This window comes from Petaurus breviceps, unplaced genomic scaffold, assembly GCF_028583685.1.
Source record: "Petaurus breviceps papuanus isolate PSGF00001 unplaced genomic scaffold, PetGlider_PUasm1.0 90721, whole genome shotgun sequence".
NCBI lineage: Eukaryota > Metazoa > Chordata > Mammalia > Diprotodontia > Petauridae > Petaurus > Petaurus breviceps.
This window is the reverse complement of record NW_027187322.1, coordinates 8,200,729-8,224,035: the sequence shown is the minus strand read 5'-3', so window position 1 is coordinate 8,224,035 and position 23,307 is coordinate 8,200,729. Positions and strand designations below refer to the sequence as shown.

The following is a 23,307-nucleotide window of genomic DNA, read 5'->3' as shown; positions in this document are numbered from 1 at the left end:
TCACCAACAGGGAGACGATAAGCACTTCACAGGTCCTGAGGGACCAGGGTCTGGAGGGCCTGGCCTACCCTCCCACTCCTGACTTCCTCACTAGCCGTCTGGCTCCTGGCTGCAGGACAATGGACTCGACAGTGTGTGGGGTCCCATTTGGGGTCATTTCCCCCCATGAGGAAGGGGCATTCCTTGGCCAGTCTGTTATACTCCCCATCAGGCTGCCCTGCTGCACATGACAGATGGGGGGGAGGAGGCTAATGCTTGAACCCAATTAGAGTGGCCGTGTGCACACATCCACTTGGGTGGGACCATCAGACTGCTGAGGGGGCCAGGGCTGCGCTCACGCCTTCACCACTAGGCCACAGTCTCAGGGGACACCAGCTCCCCCTCACGGTCAGGGAGGACACGCTGGTCACCCTGGAGGACACGCCACCCAATCAGCCACTTGACTGGGCCAGTGCAGACCAAGGCTAAAATGCCCAAGACGCTTTATCCTGCAGCCGCAGGCACCCAGCCAGCCAACAGCAGCTTGGGCCTCGGTGCTCCAGGGACGCCTCCCCCCCGCACACCCAGGGGTCTCCGGGGTACACAGAGGCTCGGCTCCCCTGCAGCACCAGCCCCGAGGATGGTCTTCTTACCCTCTCCCTCCTGGAGAGCCTTCTGATCCCCGACGGCTTCAGGCACCAGCTTGGCATAGGAGTGTCTCTCGCTGGAATCAAACTTCACCGTATCAAAATAGACAGAACCATTGGACACGTAACTGGGAAGTAAAAAATTTAAAAATGGAATTAGTGGGTCCTATCAAAACATGGCATCGTGGCAAGTACAATGACTCTGGAGTCAGGACCTGGGTTCAAATCCTGCCTCTAATGACCTTGGATGAGTGCCTCCTCCCCAGGCCTCAGAGTCCTCCTCTGCTGAATGAGGCGGCCAGCTAGATGACCTTTATGTCCTCTGTCTGTGGAACATCAGCACAAAGGGGTACGGCGAGTCCTCCAAAACACATCCTGGGGTCCTGGGATGGGGCCTGCAAGGGGGGAGCACGGCCTACACTCCTCAGTCTTACCGAGCTTCCCTTGACCCTCCTCCCCGGGCCAAACAAACTGCTAAAGTTGGTGGGTCTCAAGAGGCAGCCAACAGTCACTCTAGAGGCCAAATGCCTTGCGAGGCTCGGTATGAGGGTGGCCCGGGAAGCCCCTGACAACTCCTCTGGCTCAGCTGGCCTTCACACGCATGCACATCAGGAAATTCTTCTGGCTGTGCGAATTTAGGGCTCAGTCAAACCAGCCTCCTTGTGTGGCCTTGAAGACGATGGCCTCCCTCCTGTCCCCTCCATGCCTCATTCGTCTCCAGGCTGCACTACCTTTTCTCTCCAGCTGCCGTAGAACCTTCTCTGTCCCTGGGGACGCTTCCGATGACTGGATGGTTCTTGCCAGAACCTCCAAGGGAAGGGAAGCCCCCGACCCAGACATAAGCTCCTTGAGGGCAAGGACTGGCTTTCTCTCTGCTTGAAGTTGTATTCTCAGCAGTGAGCACAGTGCCTGGCATACAGTAAGTGCTTCATACATGCATGCTGCCTCCACCCCATGCCTGGGTAGTGACTGGAACATCCTGTCACTTCGCCTCAGCCTCTTTTGTCCGAGCTGCCTCCTACACGGAGCCTTTCCTGACCCTTCCCCTGGCTGCTCACCCCACCCTCCCCATCGCTTTCTATTTATGTGTCCTCATGGAATCTGGGCCCAGAAGCGTCTGAAGGGCAGGGGCTTATATCCCTGCATAATCAATGCTTGGTGAATTAAATAGGACAGGGAGAAGCAGAAGGCTCCCTGGGCTTGCTTTTCCTAATTAAGATACTTTACTGTCCTGGAATCAGGGACCAAGAGTGTTTCTGGGCTTTCTTTCCCTACAGCACGGCTCCCATGATCCAAGAACTCTTAACAGGTCAGCTTCTCACTTGTGATCACGTTCCAGACCAAGACTGTTCGTTCAGACTACTGGGAAAACACAGCAGGGCTCAGTCACAATTACAGAAAGAAGTGTCTCTTCCAGAAAGAGAAGGTCCTGATTCCGTCTTTGCAAGGTGCTTCCTCAGCTCTCTGATGGTCATCTTCAGCTTTAAAGTCTGCACTCACAGTCAGAAATGTTAGGGAACAACCAGGTCCTCCCGTCACAATGCACACACACCCCAGAAACACCCCATGACTATCAGATTACGAAGGCTTTGCTGTTCTGCCAGCCTGGATGCCTGTTTGCCGAAATACTAAATGAGATTTCTGAAACCCTGCACAGATGGGAGGTATCTTGGACAGAGCTCTCTTCAATTCCACGCACCTTCTCCAAGGAGACAGCACACAGAAGCATCTCCTGAGCTGGCGTCTCCAGACCCAGAGAGGGCAGGGGGCTAGTGGCAGCAGGAGACAGGTGCCCCAGAACTACTGGTTGGGTTCCTTCTCTGTCTGTCTCTCCCTTCTCCCGGGCACTCCTCAGACGATGCTGGCTCAGCCTGCCGGGGTTTCTTTGGGAACTCATTTGTGGCTTACTCATTTACAGTTATTTAAGTCCTCTGCGTCATGTTCTGTTAACGAGGGAGCTTTACATTTCTGGTAAATATTTGTCCATTTCATTCAGATTACCATTTATTGGCATTAATTGGGCAAAATGATTCCTAGTAACTTCCTTTATTTCTTCTTCATTGATTGCAAATGCATCTATTTAATTTTTGATGCTGGTAATTTGTTTTATAATAAAAATATAACCACTTCACTGTGGTCTTTCCTGGATTTCTGCATCAGCACACGGTCTGGCTGTGCAGGTGTGACGCTAGTGAGCTCAGCCGTATTTCTTCCCACTAACCCGTCATCTTGGGCTCGCTTCCTCCTGTGGCTGCCGAGGGCACCGCCAGCCTTCCTGTCGCCCAGGTCTGCCACGAGGGCGTCCTTGGCACCAAACTCTTAGTCGCCCCATAGACCCGATCCATCCCCAAATCCCGCCATTACCATCCGCACAATGTCCCTCCTCTCCACTCCCACGGCAACAGTCTTGCTCTGCCTGCCACAGCTGCTGTAAAAGCCTCGTCCTCACAAAGGCGCCCAGTGCCGGCTCTCCCCACCCCCCCGTGGTCAGCTCCAGCGGCTCCCGGCCACCAGTGGGGTGCTCCTGTGCCTGGCTGGCGGCCATCCTCCAGGCCCACAGGGTCCTCTCCTGGATCCAGCCTCGGCTCTCACTCCATGGCATGACCTCAGATGTGCTGGTGCATCCATCAGAGGCCTGGGCCTGCTTCCCTTCCGTCTCCTCCCCCCAGCACTGAGCCCAGAGCCTGCACACAGCAGCCTCCTGATGAATGCTGACATGGCCAGCTGGTCAAGGAGGAGGTCTGGGGAGGATCTGGAGCCAGTGGCCCTCCGGGCTGGGAGCAGGAAAGCCCTGTGTGCTGACCCCAGAGTGTCCACACTGGCCTCATGCCCAGAGAATGCCTGGCTGCGCTCAGCATGCAGAAGCATGACGACACCAGAAGGGGCACACAAGCACAGCCTTTCTCAGGTCACAGACCCGAGCCCCCCAGATTCCAGCGGTTCCCGAGTCCCAGAACATCTGGAGGTCGGCAGGCTGGGCTGAGGCATGGCCTTCCCCATCAGGCACAAGCTCCCACCCCTGGTCACTTAAAACAGAGCCCGCCTCCCTGGGGGGAAAAGACGGCTGGTGAGCCCCCTCAGGGGCCACGGACCGGGAACTGCCCCAGGGGAAGCAACATCAACTTCTAAATCACTCAGAGAGGGGCGGCTAGGTGGTGCAGTGAACAGAGCAGCGGCCCCAGAGTCAGGAGGACTTGAGTTCAAATCTGACCTCAGACACTTAACACTTACTAGCTGTGTGACCTTGGGCAAGTCACTTAACCCCAACTGCCCTGCCCTCTCTCCTCCAAAAAGATAAAAAAAAAAGAAAAGAAATCACTCAGAGATCATCTGAGGCAGGTGCAAAGTCACAGTGACTCACACTGTCCGGACACACCCTGGGAGCTCCCATGTTCCAGAAGGGAAGAGTGAGGCTGGCCCCCCACCTGGGTTGCCCCGGTGGCCAGGGAGGCGGAGCCATGCGACGTGGCCAGGTGACTCAATGACTGTGTGATCAGATGCCTTCTGGGACTGCCGTGCCCATCCCTCCACAGCCTCCAGGTGCCCATCATCGGTCTTCCACCCTTGGAGTGCGGGGGGGTCCCCAGGGTCTCCTGGCCCCTATTCTATTCTGCCTTGCCACTGACCTCGTCGGCTCCCATCCAGTAAGCCAGCGTGCACTGAGGACTGACCCTGTGCCACAGGCTCAGAGAGCGCTTCCCAATGCGTAAAGGCCCATCAGCCGACACCTCCGCAATTTCTCCACGATCTCAGACCCAGAGCCTGGCATCTTCCGCCAAAGCCTCCCCTCCTCCACACTGCTCCGAGTCCATCCCCCCAGACCCCGGGGCCCAGCCCCCGCCCTCTCCAGCCACAGACACGACCAAGCACTTTCCCCAGTCTCCCCCTTTCCGATCTGCCCTTCTAGTGGCTGCCACAGGAAGCTTCCTGACATCCAGATGAAGGGCCTTTGAGGCCCCCCACCCCTTCATCCCCACGGGCCTGGTGCTAAAGCCGGTAAAGAGCGCTGAGCTGAGGGGGCACGTCGCGGGCTGCTCACCCGTAGCCATTGTCCACAATCTTCTGAACAAAGCGTATGATCTCAGGTATGTATTCACTGACCCGCGTCAGGACGTCCGGGGGAAGCACCTAAGGGTGATGAGAAGCAAGATGAGGACGGGAACAAGCACAGAGACCCAGACGGAAGCCCCAGGCTCACAGCGTGGAGGTTGTGTAGCTGCTTCAACCATGTCCTGCTCTCTGTGGCCCCACTGAGGCTTCCTGGGCAGAGATGCCACAGCACTTTGCCATTTCCTTCTCCAGTGCATTCGACAGGTGAGGAAACTGAGGCAGACAGGGTGAGGTGAGTTGCCCAGGGTCACACAGCTAGGCAGTGGCTGAGCCTGGATCTGAACTTGGGTCTCCCTGACTCCAGGCCTGGTGCACCCCCAGCTGGCCCACAGCCTATGTCTGTGCCAGAATAAAGGAAAAACGGATTGAGCAAGGTGATTATTACCCCTATTCTGAACAAAGAGTGAGGGGATCGCCGGCCCTGGCTCTCTCCTACTAAATCACGTTGCCCCTAAAACAGTCCGTGCACACAGAAGGGGTGCCAGCAGGCCCAGAACCCTGGCCTGGATTCGGGAAGACCCAAGTTCAGATCCAGCCTCAGACGCTTCCAAGCTGTGTGACCCTTCTGGCCTCAGTTTCCCCTTCTATAAAATGGGGATAAGAATAATGCCTACCCCTTAGGGCTGTTGGGAGAATGCAATGAGAGCATATTTGTACAAGGGACTGGCACACAGTAGCAGGGGCGGTACAGTGAATAGAGCCCCAGCCCTGGAGTCAGGAGGACCTGAGTTCAAATCTAGCCTCAGACACTCAACACTGATCTAGCTGTGTGACCTTGGGCAAGTCACTTAACCCCCATTGCCCTGCCTTCCCCCCTCCAAAAAAAAAAAAATAATAACTCTACCCAAGGAGCCCAATTATCTGCTCCAACCATCCCTTCCTCTCTAGCCAAGCCTCCCCCCACTCCAATCCCTCCTTCGCAGGGCTCTCACCCCAAGCCTCCTGAAGGGCAGGTCTGACCACATCACCCCCAGCTCAGGTGACTCCAAGGGCTCCCCTCACCTCCATGATCAAGTACATGAGCCTCTGGTTGTCCTTCGAAGCCTCCACAACCAACCCTCACACACACACTTACACATTCACACATACATGCATGCACACACACTCATATGCACGCACACACTTATACGTGCACACACTCATACATACACACTCACACTTACACACACATGTGTGCACACATGTACACGCTCTCACACACATACTCATATACACACTTACAGTCGTGCGTGTGTACATATGCACACACGCACATGCACACACTCATATACATGCTCAGTCATACACACGTACATAGAAAGCGCACGCACTTACACACATGTGTGTGCACACACGTACACAAACTTACACACTTGCACATGCACACACATGCTCACACTCATACACATAGATGAGCACACTCACTCACACTTACACTCACGTGTGCACACACATACATGCGTACACACTCACATGCACACACTCACACAACCCACTCATACACACATGCTCACACGCACACTGTAATAAGAATGTAAATTTTGAAGATCTTCCCTGCCCCTAGGCTAATGTGCACCTGAAGCCTGGGGTGGGAAGCTTGTTTTTCAGTAGATACTTCTTGATTGGCCAGTGAGTCAATAAGGTTGTTACATTCTCTGAGCCAGGAGAAGGCTATATAAGCCCTGATGTGTAGCTTTGTTCTGGGACTCACTTTGAGAAGTATTCTGTGATTTGATCTGAATTCTGGGAAGCCGTTGTTGAGAGTCCCCCGGCTTTGAAAAACCCAGAATGTGGAAACCCAGATGTTGACTGGGTATGGATGTAATGGTTGGACAGTTTGGAAATCTGTCTACTTGATGTTTCTGTCTTGATAATTATGCCTGTATGCTTTGAGGTTCAGGGTGCTGACCTTTTCTCCTGAACAAGGTAAACGATATATGTCTGACTGATTAAAGTAAGCTTGTTAACCCATTTTGAGTTGCTTTCCTTTAACAAAGCAGATCCAAGAACCTGTGGTAGCTGCAAACCCTGAGGTCGCTTGGGGTGCTTGCTGCTACACACACTTACACACTTGCATGTGCACACACATACTCCTACTCATACACACATGCACACTTACACACTCATGCGCGCACACACACACAGGACCCACCATCTCCAGACTCCAGGCGTTTTCTGTGGCTGTGCCCCATGCCTGGAGCGCTCTCTCTCACCTCCGCCTCCTGGTTGCCCAGGCTTCCTTCAGGTCCCACCTACCATGCCACCTTGCTGCCTTCCTCCCTAATGCCGGTGTCTCACCTCCACTGCTGTCTCCTGCATTAGGATGGGAGCTCCCCAAGGGCAGGGCGCTTAGCACCAGGCCTGGCCCAGATCCCCCAGACTCACGTTTAGGGCTTCCATGTCCTTGTGGAATTCGGCCTCCCAGAACTTGGGGAGCTCCGAGAAGATGGAGTTGTCCGTCACCTGGGAGCCCAGCTGGGAATCGAGCCAATCAGAAAGCAGGTCCTTGGCCTTCTCCAACAACACCTGAAGGACCAAGCAAAGGTGCCCAGTGACTGCCTCGCTCTGCCTCCTGGCATGCTGTCTATCCGTGGCAGCTGTCCCGCGGTCTTACATTTAGGGGGGCCGGTTAGAAAATTCAAGAAATGCTGACTGTTCTGAGTGCATGTGTGGTGCCAAAGGGGTGGGGGAGCCTTCATTTCAGGAATCTGCACCCAAGACCCCAACATAGGCAGCCAAGCAGAAAGCCAAGAGCCTAGAACAGGCCCAGAGGCAGCCACATCACCCCAGGAACAAGCACAGCCTGGGCAAAGGCATAGAGGTGGGAGATGGGATAGAGGGGACAGGGGCAGCAAGGCTGGTGGGCTAGAGGCCATGGCACCCAGGACGCACACAGTAGGTGCTCAGTCTCTGGGGTAGTGCCAGGGCCCAGAGGCAGTGCTGGGAGCCCGGCGGCAGTGCTAGGCCAGAGGCAGCCCCCATGACTTCTGAGGGTGGGGACGGGGAAGGAGGCAGGAGCGGCCCCTCAGCCCGGGGTCCCCCAGACCCACCTCAGCGCAGGCTTCGACCTCGTCTCCCGAGCCATTTCTTTGCATCAAGTCAGCCAGCGGCTCTACCGCCTGCTGCACGGCGTCCCGGATCCTTTCCAGCATCTGCTTTTTATCAGGGTCAGTGGTCGCATCTAATCTGAGAGTGAAGGGCTGCCACGAGAAAGGGAGGCTTCAGAAAAGGCCCCCCGCAGAAGCCTCTCTGGGCCACAGGAGCTCCCCAAGGCTCCCAGCCAGACCAGCACACAGACGTGGAAGCATGGTGAGGGCTGGTCCTTTGTACCTGACTGGGCACCCAGTGCATGGTCTGACCCCCTGCGGGCACCACGGAACACACCATCACCTCAGGCTTCCCCATAGCAGGACTCGACACTCATGTCCTAGGAAAGGGGGGACTACCAGGGAACAAGACACAGGCTCCCCTGGCCCCCAAAGCAGAGGAGGCCAGCACAGGGAGGGGAGTGTTTTCAGGCCCGAATGGGTTGTGATCCACAGTGGTGGAGGGAGAAAACCCAGCAGCAGAGATGCTGTTGGTGTCTAAAGGGCCCCTCACCCTGGGGACAGGGCCATTAGGAAATCCTTGGGGGAGAGAGAAGCAGGCCACTGCTGGCCTTCCCTGCAAACTTCTGAGTGGCCAGGACCAGGCAGGAAGCCGCACGCCATGCCACCAGGGAGGAGCCGCTACGGCCGCACACAAACCTTCAGGGCAGTCGCCACATCTTCCAGCAGCTGGGACGCGGGCGGCTTCTGTTCCCGGTACTGCTCAAAGAGATGGTTCTGTCGCGCTCTCTTGATGATCTGTGGGTAGGGAAGCACCCCGCTGACCCAGAGCCGCCCTGAGTGCCCGCGGCCTAAGGACACCTTCCCGTGCCCCCCCCCCACCAGGCCCAAGGCACATTCTGTGCAGATGGCGGTCTCCCTGGACAAGCAGGTCCGTGCCGTGTCCCTGGCTCTTTGCACAATGCTTGGCCTGTAGTAGGCACTTTATAAGTGCAAAAGGAAGGAGGGCTGGTGACCTCCGACAGGCCCTGGAGCCCTCCTGAGCGCCATCACCACCTCTAAAGCTGACCCCCTCCTCCAACCCGGGGGCGCTCTCTCTCACTGTGGAGCTCGGCAGGCAGCAGCCCCTGCCTCTGGCCCCCACCCCCTACCACGTGACCTTGGACAGCTCCGCTTCCCCACTCTGTCCTGTCCCCCTTTCACTGAGGCCCAGGAGGAGGCCCCTGCCCACTCCCCATGGAGACACTGGGGCCGGTGCCACCGCCCTCCCCCAGCCCAGACCCTGCTGACCACGGCCTCCACACACTCTCCTTTCACTTCTCCACTTTCTGACTCACCTTGTCATCAATATCCGTGATGTTCATGCAGTAGAAGACATCGTATTTAAAATAATCACGCAGCACGCGCCTCAAGATGTCAAAGGAGATATAAGACCTATGAGCACACAAGAGAAAGCAGAATCTTCCTTAAGCTGGACACCAAGCACACAGCAGTGAGACTTGGACTTGGTTGAGGCATGCTGACTGCTGCCCAGTGGCCTCCCAGGACACACACCATCTATGTGCTGACCACCACCCAGTGGCCTCCCAGGACACGTGCCACGTGCGCACTAACTGCCACCCAGTGGCTTCCCAGGACACGTGCCACATGTGTGCTGACCGCTGCCCAGTGGCTTCTCAGCACACGTGCCATGCCCACTGTGTCACCGTGACATCTTCAAGTCTGGCCTCTTACTAAGGCTCACAGTCCAATAGGGGTGTGGGGGCCCTGTGGGGGCCAAAAGCACAGCCTCCAGGAGCTGCCCTCCCACCCCAGGCCCTGCTTCCTCTGCCAACAAGACTAAGTCGCCCTAGCTCCCTCCATGCTCCAGCCCTGGGTGCTCCATCCATGCACAGTAATCCCCTCACCCAGACAGACAGTGAGTGAAAGGCCCTACCTGGCATGACCCATGTGGGAGGCATCATACACGGTCGGTCCGCAGCAGTACCAGGTCACTCTCCTTCCTTGCTGAGGCACAAACTCGTCCTTTGTGAGGAAGGAATGGAGGGATGGGGTCAGAAGGCAGCCAAGCCCCCATGGCCGAGGGACACTCGGCTTGATGGTGAAAGCCACCACCCAGCCAGCAGCCTGCCCCTCGGGGTACAACACAAGGGGCCAGAAGCTTCCACTGTTCTGAAATGTGACTTGGAGGAGTCACAGCCACGGCCACGTCAGTCTCTAGGCCGCGGAATAGCACCCATCGATGGAAGGTACCATCACGCCCTGATGGTACCAACTACTAGCCACCAGCTAGACCCCAGGTCAGGGGAGGCCAGGTGAGGAGCCTGAGCACCTGTGGAGGAACGGCTCCCTGGGGCTTGGCATGCTCCCACAGGCTTCCTAACGGCCCCTTTGGCTTCCCGCGTCTTCACTGGCTGCCTTTCATGCCTGCAGGGGCCCTCCCTGTCCATGCACTCTCCCAGCTTCTTCCAGTCTCTCCTTGTGTCCCCCAGCTGCTAATGCCTTCTCTACCGCCATTCCCATCCATCTGCTCTGTCCCTGTAGAAGGAGGGCTCCTTGGGGGCAGGGCCTGCGTTGGCTTGTCTTTGCAGCCTCAGCTTAGGCAAAGGGCCTGGCACCTTGTGGGGCTAAATGAAGCCTTGGGCCCTGACTGCCTAATGACAGCCCCCTTGTGGTCATTCTGGCTCACCTGAGCAGAAGCTGGCTGGGACGGCTGCCCCACCAGCCTTTTCTCAAGTGGTGCAGGGCCCACCTGGCCAGCAGCAGGTGGCCGCAGGAGGATACCACACACGGCTGATTTCCGGTGTGTCCCTAGAACATGGTTCCCATGCAGAAGAAAACCACTAAGGCATTTCACTCAAGATTTCAGCAGTTCTCCCAAAGCCCACTAAGAGCGGAAGGTCACAGGGGGAGCGGGGGGAGCCTGGCTGAGGAGGCTCCCATGGGAAGAGCCCCCCCCGAGGGTCACTCACCTTGCTACGAGTAAGGCTGTTATACAAGCACAGTTTACAAGGTTCCGTTCCGGCTGGAGGGGACCACTGAGGCTGGGCACGTCGGCCCTTACCTGCAAAGGAAGCAAGAGTGGCGTCAGCCCTCCTTTTGAGGCTCCTGGATGCCTGACAGCGTTCAGGGAAAATCGAGTTCTCTGCTGAAATACAGGTTAAGATGAGGGGCCCTTCGCTTCCGGGCTCACCACATGGCCTGCAGCCTGGGCTCTTGGAGTCTCCCACTTCTGGCAGGCCTGAGGACCCCCATATGCCCACCCCTCATTCTTTCGAGAGGAACGGGCAGCCCCAGTGACTCCTCTGGGTGAGGATCTGGGCCCTGGCCTTGGTTCTGCCTGCCACACTTCCCAGGGAAGTGGCCGCAGAGCTGGCCCACGCAGGGCCTCACACTCTGCCTCCTGTGTCTGCCTTCATGAGAGCCTGGAGAGAAGCCAACAGAAGGGACCTCTGGGGCTCTCCCTGCTTTCGATCCCTCCGGAAGCACGATCAGGGAAATGCGATTCCCCTCCAAGCAGTGAGGATGGACAAGGGCCACACAGGTATGGGAGCCTCCCTGAGCCACCGCCCCCTTCTCCCTCTCTAAGCAGCACTGCCCCTGTCTAGCAGAACTCCAGCACATCTAGCATCTACTTGAATTGTTGTTTATTTTTAATAATGATACTCTCTCTCCTTCCTTTGGGTGGGGGGAACCTCTGATTATATAATTATAGAGAACCTCCCTTGGAAACGCTCTGCTGGGACCAGATGGCTGTCCAGAGTTGGATGACTTCATCTTTGAAACTGACCTGGGGCCCTGAGGAGCCAAGGGCTGGCCAAGGTCCGAGGCAGACATCACCTCGTCTACCCAGGTCCTCTCACGGATGGAGTGAGCGTGCAGAGAGGCCCAGGCCTCTCCCTCTTCTCACTGGAGTCCTGGCCTCTTGATCTAACTTCACAGAGGCCCAGGTATAAAAGAAAGCTGTTTGTCACATGAATGGAACCAGAAAGACTGGGCAGAAGCTGGTCAAAGGGGCTGAGCATTCTCCATTACATGGTCTGGATTCCACAAACGCTGCCAAGAAGGCACTCATATGTGTCTTTGGGCAGACACTCCCTTCAATGATCAGAACCCTCAATCCCAATGGCCACCACCGAGGCCCCCTCAGGTAAGGAGGGAGGCTGTTGGGGCAAGACTGAGCACTGACAACCCAGTGAGGACCCCAGGAAAAATGACTCCAACAAGGGTCACCACGGCCCAGTCCTAAGGGCAGCGGGTTCCCGTGTCCAGCCCCTCCCTCACTTCCAAGGCTTCGGGGGCTCCCTCTACCAGCAGCAGAGACGGCCTTCAGGCTTCCCCTGTCTGTCTGGCAGGGCAGCCTGAGCCCTCACCTCTATGTGGACAGTCCCTGGTGACTCAGAACTCCCCACGCTCTGGCTCAGCTGGTGACTTACTGATCGTCTGAGTGATTGAGGCCCTGGCAGCCCGCAGCCTCCCCCATCCTGCCTCCTGCTTTCTGAGGCTGAACCCTTCCTTGGTTTCCTTCATCCCCCCCACCGCCCGCCATATTTTCAGGTCTGCTGCCTAGCAAACAGACGCTATCAGAACGCTCTCTCACTGCTGGGCCCTGGGCTTCAGAGATGCGCAGGACACTGCCCTGGTCCTGTGGCACTGGCAGGCAGGCAATGCACACACACAGAAGCCAGGCCACCATGGGGGGGCAGGACAATGACTGACTGCTCCCCCCAGGGGGACAGAAGAGCAGGGAATAGGGCGTCCCGGTGAAAGGCCATGAGCGTACTGTTGACTAGTGACCGTCTTAACCAAAGCTGGAGACGGCCAGGCTCCGTCCACTCTTCAGACAGAATGGCTGTGCCTGGGGCCCCGGCGATCAGGAAGGCCACCCAGATGCTTTTACCAAGAGAAGCCTGGGGGGAAGGTCAAGCAGTTCTGGGCTACAGCACAATGACAGGGATTCCAGGTGGACTGAAGGCTGACTCGACTTGAAATGAAGTCTCCAGGGGAAAGCCCCAGGGCTTATCCTTAGCCCAGGGGCCTGGTTAAAGGCTAGGACTGCAAAGGGCTGGGAAGGGGACTGTGGTTCTGTCCTTCGTTCTCAGAGAGGCCCAGAGTGGCGTCCCCATCCCGGGCTGGAGGCCAGTGGCCGTGCCTTAACTGTGGCCGCTCCTGGACTGCAGCTGCTCAGACCCGTCCATGGAAATATTTGGAGTCTCCAGATCTGTGCCCCCTGTGTGCCCTTTGAGCTGCCTCAATTCCACTGGGCCGGCCTGGGCCAGGGTCTCCCAGGTCACATCATCAATTCCAGAGTGCTTCTGAGAGACCTTGGCAGTGTCCCTGTATGGCTTCCTCTGACTACCCGGTGCAAGCTCTCCATAAAGCAGTCTTTTTGGGAAGCGCACGCTTTGCATTTGAACAGCATGGCCAGCCAGCCTGGGGAGCTGCACTCTCTGAAGAAGAGTCTGAGTGTCTGGTACCTGCCCCTGCTGGGGGAGCTTCTGGATCGCCCCCCCCCGCCCCCCGGCCAGGCCTCAGGCCAGCACCAAGGCCATGCAGACCATCGGTCTGGCTGATAGTCTAACAACTCTTCTGTCCCACACTTCCCTTCAGAGCCCCCCAGATGCTGGGCGAGCTCCCAACTACAGCTTCAGGGTCCAAAAAGACTGACAGGCCGGAGAGGACACCGGGTCAAACTGAGGAGGAGGAAGCTTAAGAAGTCAGACGACAAAGTCTTACACTTAGGTTAAGACAAGCACCAGAGGAAGGAAGTACTTTGTCTGGAAAAGCTCTGGGGGCTCGGGTGGTCAGCACTGCGCACCAGCCATGTGACAGGCAGCCCCCCAGAAGCTAACTGCCATCTTGGACTTCCAGGAATAGGGAGCCAAGGGCGGCTGCCTTCTGCCCCCGTCAGTTCCCACTAGAACACGGAGTTTGATTCTGAGAGCACTTTCAAAATGCGATTTAAATCAACAGACATTTCTTAAGCACCTATGATATGCAGAGCAGTGAGGCAGCTGGAAGGCGGGGCTTCCTCCCAGCAGTGTCTACACCGCCAAACAAAGGAAAGAATTATCCTGGCGGGGGAGTGGGAAGTAAAGACAAAGGCCCCCACTTCAATAAATCTGTGTAAAAGCCCATAGGCTTAGCAGGGTGAGGGAACAGAAGTCAGAGGGCCGGCACACAGGGCAGGATCAAGCACCCCCCCCCCCACCAGCTAGAAGAGGAGTCTGAGGCTCTGAGCGGCTTGGGGCACTGCCCTCAGTAACACCAGAGGAGCGGCAGCAGCAGGGCCTTCAGGGAAGGGCTCTGGGTTCCGCACTCAGACCCAGGCCTGGATACAAAGCTCAGCACAGGGGACAGGCTTTCCTTCATTCCTTTAGACCAACAGGTGACAGGATCCAGGGCATGACAATGAAGCAGAAGGGAGAGGAAAGGACGGGCCAATGGCGCGTGCTTATGTGTCTGGGGGGAAGCTAGCCCAGGAACCTCTTCCTTCTCCCCCCTCCTCAGGAGCTGCAGGGAATTCCCAGGTGGAACCCAGGTGACCTCAACACTGTCAGGCTACTGGAGCTCTCAAGATTCAAATTAAGTCCCATTCAATGGCTTGAAGAAGCACAGACAGCCCTGACGGGCACAGAGAGTGCCAACCACCTGCGTCCCGGCTCGCTACCCATCTGACCTGAGGTGAGGGAACCTTGAGCCTAGCCCAGAACTGTCCCAGGTGCTCTACATAACCAATGGGGGCCTCACACACCAAGCCCATCGCTAAGGCCTCTGTGGGGGCATCAGACTCTTCCTTCTGCCTCGAACCCAAGGCCAGGGGACAGGAAGTACAAGAGGGAGTGGACTGGGGGCCGGAGGAGTTCTCACCTAGGCAATATCTTAAGGAAACACCATAGAAAAAGCCCAAATTTAGGGTGCCCAAGGAGTCAGTATCTGCCTCTAGAAAATGAGCTCCCCTTGCATGTTTCAAACAGGGCTTCCCTGAGAGCCCACTTGGGCGCAGGTGGCACGCTGGCCAGAGCAGGATGCACCTGGAGAAGCCAGACGCTGCCAGGCCCTGATGCCTCTTCCCGGGGCTCCTTGTGGCTGTGAACTCTCAGCTAGAAACTGAGGCCCGGGCCCCAGACAGAACCTACATCCCCAAACTCGACCAACATTAACCACCTCATTAACTCTCAAAGAGGCCTCCTTAATTGATTCAGCACTCCCTGTAATTACGGGGACTTTCATGCCAAGCCCTGCCCTAACGCCAGGCCACCTCGCTCTCTCCCCTGGGAGATGACAAGGTCAGTGTCTCTTAACTCCTAAGATGAAAGGTGCTTCCTGACAGCGAGGCCTCATGAGACACAGCGGCCGGCCACGCCAGGCTCGTGATGCCACCCGCCGTGCCCCAAGGGAGGCGTGCCCCATCTCAATCTGCTGCTGTGCGGCTAGACTCCTAGGTCCTGAGGGGAAGGGAGGGAGCCACCCAACTGCCACCAAGGGCCAATAAGCAGAGAGCTGTGCCCGGCTCCCAAGGATTCGTGAGGAGCGTGTAGACAAGACGGAGCCAGCCATTGAGGGGACGGCGACCACAGATCAGGAAATGGGCCGTGGTCACAGTGAATGAGGCAAGGAAGGAGTCACGGCCCTGGGAGATGCAGACTGTGATTATCTCAAACATCGTGGCAAACCCCATGATGCCCGCCACTACCTGAGTGTCCTTCTCCTCCTCCCAACTCACAAACACAACCAGACACACACTGACCCCTGGTCCCCGAGCCAGACTGTGTCAGGGCAGGCAGAACAGGACCTCAGACAGCACCTCGGCCAAGCCTTGCCCTTCACCCGGAGGAAACTGAGGCCCACAGACACGGCTGCCCGTGCTGAACGCTCGCTCCCCCACCTTCCATCCGAAGAAGCTGCTCATCATTTATGGATCTGGGGGGTGGGGGTCCCAACCTCCTAAGCCTCACACAGTCTCAAACAGCTGCCCCACTGTGGGCCCCTGCGCTGAGCAGCAAGAGCAAGATCGAGCGACAGCCAAGCTCCACATACAAGCACAGCAGTGCCAGCTGACTCCGACAGGGAAGAGACCTGCCCCAGGGTCAGAGACACGCTGTCAGAGGTGGGCTTCAGAACTGCCGGATGCCAAGGGCAGGATCTGGCCAGCACCCGCGATGCCCAACGTGCTGCCCTGGCGCTCACCATCACACCACGGCAGCCACATGGGCTACTCCTTCCTGGAGGCAGCTGGGTGGGCTGGTGAGTGCGTGGGAGTCTTGGGCCCATCTCCAAGAGGACTTTGGCTCCAGGAGATAGAAAGCAAATATGTCCCTTATCTTGCCTGACCAGGCCTCCCAGAAAGGGCCCGTGCCCCTCGGGTGCTGGGCACAGACAGAGAAGGACCAAAGCCACCTTGCAGACTGCCTGAGTGGCTGAGCCTGTGGGCCTCCCCTTCTCTCACAGTGTTACTCACTTGTCTGGAGTCTATAAGGCTCCTTCGTGCCCGGGCTCCCGCCAGACAGGGCGTGGATGTGCCTGAACCACCGGGCCACGTGGAAATGCTGGTCCCCAGGTGGGCCTGTAAACTGCCTGAACGCTTCCACGTCTGCCTGGGAGAAGGTGTGACCCTGGAGGTAACTACGGGTGCTGAGGTGCTCATTCAAAGCCTTCACCCTGTCCTCCTCTTCACTAATGCTCAGAATAAAACTGTAGCCAGGAGCTGTGAAAACAGAGGGACAAGACATCAGTCAGGAATGCACGTCCAGCAACCCACAAATGGCTCAAAAAGGAGCTAAGTGGCACGTCCTCGCCTTCGGCCCACGTCCACAAGGCTGCACACTCCGGCCCGGCCATCGAGGCAGGGGGTGGGGAGAACCACGTCTCCGCCTGAAGCTCTCCCAGAAAAGCTGCTCTCTGCCCTTGCCCCTTCTGGGCCTTCCACTCTCCTGGTGCGCCCACCCACCATCACGGAAAAGGAATTCCTGGATGTTCAGAGACCCACCTGGCAACAAGAGATGGGAAGTCCTGGGCAAGCTCCAGGAAAACCAACATTCTCCTCAATTGGGACTGTTCTAGGGCCTGTCCTGCCTCCTTATCCCCCCATACCCCAGCTTGGCTTCCCCATCAGGCACCAGCTCCTTGGCCAGGCCCCCAACCTTTCACTCTGGCTCCAAAAAGCTTAAAGGATCTCAGGTCTGAGAACACCCGTGCTCAGTCCAAGCCCCTCCTTGAACAGGTGAGGAAACAGAGAGGGGTGAATGACCTGGCCAAGGGCATGTGGACAGGAAGAGGCAAGAGTTGGGGCTAACTGGGGGGTGGGGAGGACTCAAAGCCCACAGCTCTCTCCAGGGCAGAAAATCCCTACTTACAAGGGGTCTTCAAAAAATAATGGACAGAAATATTCTTCCCAACACTATGATTTTTAAGACTAGTGAGAATTTGCATGGTGGTTTTTATACAGGTAAAGCTAGCCTGCCCTTCCTTCCTTCCTTCCTTCCTTCCTTCCTTCCTTCCTTCCTTCCTTCCTTCCTTCCTTCCTTCCTCCCTCCCTCCCTCCCTCTCTCCCTCCCTCCCTCTGACTCTCTTTCTCTGTCTGTCTCTCTCTCCCTCCCTCCCTCCTTGCATTTATTGGGAGTTCATTAAGGGCACATCACAGAGCTAAGCTCTGCAGGAGACCCCTGAGATGAAATCCCAGCTGCCTCAAGAGATATTGGGGCTCACTGGGTAACCCACCCCTTGATTCTGACATTGCTGTACATTTAAGAGAATTGCCCCCTTAAACACTCATACACTTCATGCTGAAGAAGGCCCTTGCATCCCTGATGAAGGAGAAGTCTCTGGCAGCCATCCTTGGGGAGTCCAGTCCCCGAGCTAAGAGATGCACAGCTGGGCCCCAAACCAACTCCTCTGGATGTCACTGAGTAGCATCAAACACTCCCAAGCCCGGGGCCCACGGGGGTGTGGTGGGGGACTGGCTCAGGCTCCCTAGGCCAACAGGACTATTTTTATCCTCATAACCACAGCCCGCCATCCGTACACTCTAACCTTAATCGATCTGTGCATTTCAGAATAAACGAGGGGCGTTCTCCAGAGTTCACAGCACTTCATCTACATTCTCCTGCCTCATTTCACAGACAAGGGCCAAGAAGGGATGTGCCCAAGGTCATGGCCCAGCTCCTGTCACCTGATTTACTCCCAAAAGCACCGCGAACGTGCTGGCCGATGGCAGTTGGCATATAGAACTCGTGGGCCACAATTCCAATGATGCCCTACACGGTCACAGGCTGAAAAGCTTTTGGCAAGAAACATGCCAGAGTCACAGGAGGAACACGCAACACAACAGAAAATGCGCAAGGGTCGGAAAAGCCGCACTGGGGTTCGAGTTCATTCGGACTTGAATCTGTCAGACTAAAAAGCACTGTTGTCCGGAGTGCAGGGGGAGAAACCCCCAGCAAGAGGCCAGGCCGGGCCTGCCCTCTGGGAGCTGGCGGTCTAGCTGAAGGAGGGCCGGCGGCCGGGCCAGGCCAGGCCTAGGGAGGTCCCAGGCGTAGTGGGGCATTTCCTCTCCTGTTATTTCTAGCCATAAAAGCAGACACGTTCCTAGTGTGGAATCACTGGCCAGCTTCGAGGACCAGCCTCCTTCAGCTAAAGTTCCAGTGTCCACAAGTCTCTCCTCTGGCCTCTGTCTAGTCCCCCCTTAGGCTGCAAGCTCCTGGAGAGCTGGGACTGTCTTCCGCCTTCTGTGGCTGCTACTGAGTCTAGCCCAGCACCTGGCACGAGGCAGGGCCTTTGTGGATGCTGTGGGCACGAGCCTGAGGGCTTCGGGCCCAATGTTCAGAGCTGTGTCTCTAGGGAGAGGAAGGCTGGGTGGGCGCTGAGGTGAGCGGGACTTGCCTGGCCAATGCCGACCCATGTCCGTAAGCACCTCCCATGTCCCTGGCTCTCCCCCAGTGAGGTCCGGACTAGCCTCTTCACCAGAGATGGTGCTTGCCAGAGCAGTGGACATGCAGCCCGGACCCGAGAGCCCCACAGCACCTATGGCATTTTCCCAAGGAGGGGATAAGAACTATCACCAGACATGATCAAGAATAAAACCCTGGCGTGCCCTTAGCACTATCTATGGCAGACACAGCATACATGACAAAGGTCCAAGCTGCAAAGCCCCATCATGGACAGCTGGAGGAATAGGAAGGACCTGGGAGGGGGGAAGCCAGGAACTGAAAGCTGAAATCACCCCTTCCCTGGCTGGGATTTCTCATACCAATGCTCGGGCAAAGTGCCTTTGAGAAGTGAATAGCGCACGGGCCCTGGAGTCAGGAGGACCTGAGTTCAAATCCGGCCTCAGACACTTAACACAAAAACTAGCCATGGGACCTTGGGCAAGTCACTTAACCCCAACTGCCCTCCAAAAAGCAAAAAAAAAAAAAAGTGCCTTTGAGATGAGGATCCCAAAGCGCTTCCAACTTGGCATAGCAAAGAAGCTTCACTTCTAACAGGAGGAACAAGAAAGCAAAGCAGGGGGCAGCTAGGTGGCACACTGGCCCTGAGTTCAAATCCAGCCTCAGACACGTGACACACTTACTAGCTATATGACCTTGGGCAAGTCACCTAACCCCAAATGCCTTGCCTTTCCCCCTCAAAAAAAAAAAGTGACTGAGGGGTCACACTGCAGGCCCCTACCAAAGGTAGCTCCTTCCAGGTCAATGCAATGGGCTGTAATGGCGGTGTGTATGTAGGATGTGAGAGATACAAACACAAGGTGAGAAACAGGGCCTGCCCTCAACGGGCTCACATTCAACATTAAGGGGAGACAAGATAGCAAAAGAGAAGTGAGGAGGGGTAACAGCCCAGCGCCCTTAGTCGAGTCCTGCGAGGGATCCTTCCAAGGCAGGCATCCTTGAGTGTGGATGCCCAGAGGCTGAGGAGAGGAGGCGAGAGAGCATTCCAAGTCTGGGGCCAGGAGAGCACAGAGGTTCAAGGAGGGACACGAGCCACTTTGGCTGGCATACAGAACCCACGAATTAGAGAAATGGAAAGGGAGCCACAGATCTCCTTCCAAGCTGTGATACTATCAGCCCACCAGGAGAGAAGCAGTTGGGCCCTGTGCCATGAGAGCTGGAAGAGTGTAGCCCCCTAGCAGGGGACCACAGAACCATCAGTGAGCACCGAAGCAGACTGGAAGGAAACTTGTGGCTTCCACGTGCTGGCCATGGACTGAAAGCAGGTCATGGTCAGCCCTGAGTCAGAGCAGTCAAAGTAAACGGCAGGCTGGTGGGCAGCACCCCCCATTGGCGTGCCCCAGTGCCACACAGCCTCACCCAGCAGCCTGAGTGGGCCAGGCTCATTTGCTGCTAAAGAGGAACCTGGATCTTGCAACAAGTCTTGGAGTGCTTCTGTCCTGTAAAACACACAACCGTGACTCACCACCACTCCAAAGGAAGGCCCATCAGAGGGTGGCAGCCTTATCCACTTCTCGGTCTGGTTCTGGAAGGGTTTTCCTGGTCTGACTCCTCAGCGCACCCACAGAATGAGCCTACCCTAACACAAGCTTTCTGGGCCCACTGGGAAAGCTAACTGGCTCCCACTTAAAGAGACGACCAGAGAAGGGAAAGAAGGAATGTGTGTGTCCCTTTGGTCAGCTCCTTCCAGAGAGGTGGCTAAAGAGGCCAGGGTCTTCCTCTCCGCTTCCGAAAAGCTTCCCTCCTCCCCAGAGGCCAGTCAGCGAGACGCTGGTGACCCTGGTGGCAAAGGGCCTCTGGGAATTCCAGCCCAGGCACCAAGACAGTGACAATGGCCCAGCAGTCACCCCGGCCCTCGGGCCACTCTCCCATTGCAAAGAATTGCAAAAACTCTGGAAAAAGACGAGAAGCTACTTAACTTCTCAGGACCTGAGCGCAGCATCCAGCAAACCCGGGTGGGGAGCCCTTCCTCCGAGGCCTGCATGGCACAAGGGTTCAATTCCTCCTGCTCCCTGTTCGCCCTTCCTCCCCCCTCCTCCTTTTCCCCTCCTCCCTCCTCCCCCCCCTTCGTCCTCCTTTTCCCCTCTTCCTCCTCCCCCTTTCTCTCCTCCTCCTCCTCCTGTGTCCCGGCACTGTCCTTAAAGACCACCAGCCTCAATCTTGCAGCCACCTGCCCCACAAACCCAGTGTGCCCCTTGAGCTCACTCTCGCCCCCACAGGTCTTCACGGGTGCCTTATAACCACTCACCTATGGGACCCCTTCTCTCCACTCACACACCCACCCTCTGGGCCAGGGCCTAGTGGCCTCGCACCAGGACTGCCGCCATAGCACCTGGTCCTCCTAAGGCCTAGTCCGTCTGTCCATAAACATTCATTAAGTGACTATGGTGTACCTGGCACCTCCCAGCCCTCAAGGAGTTCCCAGTCTGACAGAGGAGACATAAACAGCTGCTCAGGCACTAGGAGGGGGAGGGGGCGATGGGCTTCACTCTCCGGCTCAGGAGACTCCAGGGGCTCCCTACCACCTCTCCTATCAAGGAGAAAAGTCTCTGTGTGGCTTTTAAAGGGGAAGGGAAGGGAATAAACGTGTTATGTAGTACTTTCCATATGCCAGGCACTTCACAAGTAGGATCTCATCTGAATCTCACAACCACTCTGCTGCCATCCACATCTTACAGATGAAGTCATTCCTGAAGACCAGCTCTCACCAAAAAGCCTGGGTCCATGGGTCCCAGGCAGGGGCCCAAGGGGTGCAGGACTCTGTCCACAGCAGCCTGACCCCTCCTCCCCCCCTGCTGGGGCAGCTCAGGTCCTCTTGGACAATCCATCTGCCTCCTTCTCTTGGTAACTACTTGGCCCTTGGTTCTGTGTCTCCCCAATAATTGACAGGCCTGAGCCCCATTAGCTTCTCCCACACTGCAAAGGGGACCATCCTCCTGAATTCAGTTCTACCCCAGGCAGGGACCACTAACTCCAAAAAAAAAAAACCCTGAGTAGGGCACAGAGAAACCAGCAGAGGCTAAAAAATCCAAATGCCCCTCTCACAAGGCCCAAGGGGGCACCGGGAGCCAAGAAAGATCAGGTTATCCTCTTGGCCCGGAAGCTCGGGCTGGGTCATATCAGTTCCCAGGGCTTCACTCCATAAAGCTGGGTCACGGAGGCTTCAGTTAATGATGGGGAGCCTGGGATGAAGGGAGCTTTTATGGGTTACCTGAGGCTCTCCACTCCTGGCGGTCCTGTGAGGCCAGCCCTGTGATGCCTGCTACATCCCTCTCATTCCCACCCACCTGCCTCCCCTGCCTCCCACTGCATTCTTCCTGCCCCATGAATCAGGTGGTGGTAGTAGCCAGCTCAGAAGCCTCTGGTCTGGCACTCAGGGCCCTGCCCTCTCCTCCACCCCAGCGAGGAATCCCTGGAATTCCTACTCAACCTCTAAGGTCACCTCCTCCAGGCAGCCTGCCCTGAACCTCCCTTGTCTGTACCTCCTGCCCAGGGATGGGAGCTCCTGACTGTGTATTATTGTCAGAGCTCCCTAGGAGAGCAGAGATTCCTCCCTGTCCCCCCTTCACAGGGCCCAGCTAAATACTGAGGTCAGAATGGAGCCCAGTCATCCATCCCCCAGCTCATCTTCCCCTTTGGGAATGGGGGGCTCAGCCCACCCGTGCAGACTCCCCAGTACATCCTCTTCTATCCAGGGCCATTGGCCTTGGGCTGTCCCAGGCATTCTCACCAGCTGTCCTCGCACCTAGGGTGCCCTGACTCCTGCCTCTCCTAACTACCATCCCCTCTCCAACAGGAGGCCTCCCCTCCAGGCATCAACTCCTCTTCTTCCCTTCTGGAGCTTCCTACAGATTTGTCTCCGGGTCTCCCCCATTAGACTGTGAGCTCCTACAGGGTAAGAACTGTCTGGAGCCTCTTCCTGCATCCTTCTTAGGACAGGGCCATGTTTATAGACTGACTGGGTGCTGGGAGCCACCAGGAGGCTGCAGAGGGCCACTCAGCACAACCACACCTCTGACAGCTGGGGAAACTGAGGCTCGGGGAAAAGGAGAGGCAGTGTACTTGCCCCAGGGCTGCTGCACTGAGAGATCTGTGCCCTGGTCGGGGCACCGGACGCCCTGGAGTGAAGCTCCGCCAGCCTCTGGCCCTTGGGGGTCCCTGTGAGCCCAGCTCCAGTCAGTGCTTGGCCCGCCCCTGGCTTGGGGGGGCAGGGGCCCAGCCCTGAGGGAGCTGCCTCATCCCCTGCCTGCAGAGCCCTGGCTGCGCGTGGATGGGAACGGGGAGCGTGGGGAAAGGCGGAGCAGTCACCGCCCTCCGCTGCACAGATGGGGAAACCGAGGCTGGGAGAGCCTCTGCCTCCAGCACCAAGTCTGCCCGTGCCCGGGCCTCGGGGAGCTGCCGGCCAGGCACCCCGGTGTGCCCATCTCTGCTCCTCGGAGTCTGGGGGGTCTAGCTGACCCCCAGGGAGGGGGGTGCTGCCTGCCTCTCTGCAGACCACCGGGGGCAGGACCCCCCCGGACGGACGGGAGCCTCGCTCCCCCGGGATCCCCGGGATCCCCCCGGACGGACCGGAGCCTCGCTCCCCGCTCCCCCGCTCCC

At 57.2% G+C, this 23,307-nt stretch overlaps 1 protein-coding gene across 2 annotated transcripts in view; it reads right to left on the bottom strand.

Annotated features, from left to right (window-relative positions):
* The window catches only part of CARS1 (cysteinyl-tRNA synthetase 1), a 44,251-nt gene that overhangs the window by 20,447 nt on the left and 497 nt on the right, over positions 1-23,307 (bottom strand). The window contains exons 2-10 of one of the 2 annotated variants that reach the window (XM_069066571.1): positions 16,224-16,469; positions 10,735-10,826; positions 9,699-9,787; positions 9,100-9,196; positions 8,462-8,560; positions 7,766-7,915; positions 7,101-7,241; positions 4,666-4,754; positions 633-754 (exon numbers count right to left, since the gene is read on the bottom strand). In XM_069066571.1, the coding sequence (XP_068922672.1) occupies positions 633-754; positions 4,666-4,754; positions 7,101-7,241; positions 7,766-7,915; positions 8,462-8,560; positions 9,100-9,196; positions 9,699-9,787; positions 10,735-10,826; positions 16,224-16,469 (1,125 nt within the window). The remainder of the gene's footprint in view (positions 1-632; positions 755-4,665; positions 4,755-7,100; positions 7,242-7,765; positions 7,916-8,461; positions 8,561-9,099; positions 9,197-9,698; positions 9,788-10,734; positions 10,827-16,223; positions 16,470-23,307) is intronic. The other variant, XM_069066572.1, reaches the window with a different exon arrangement.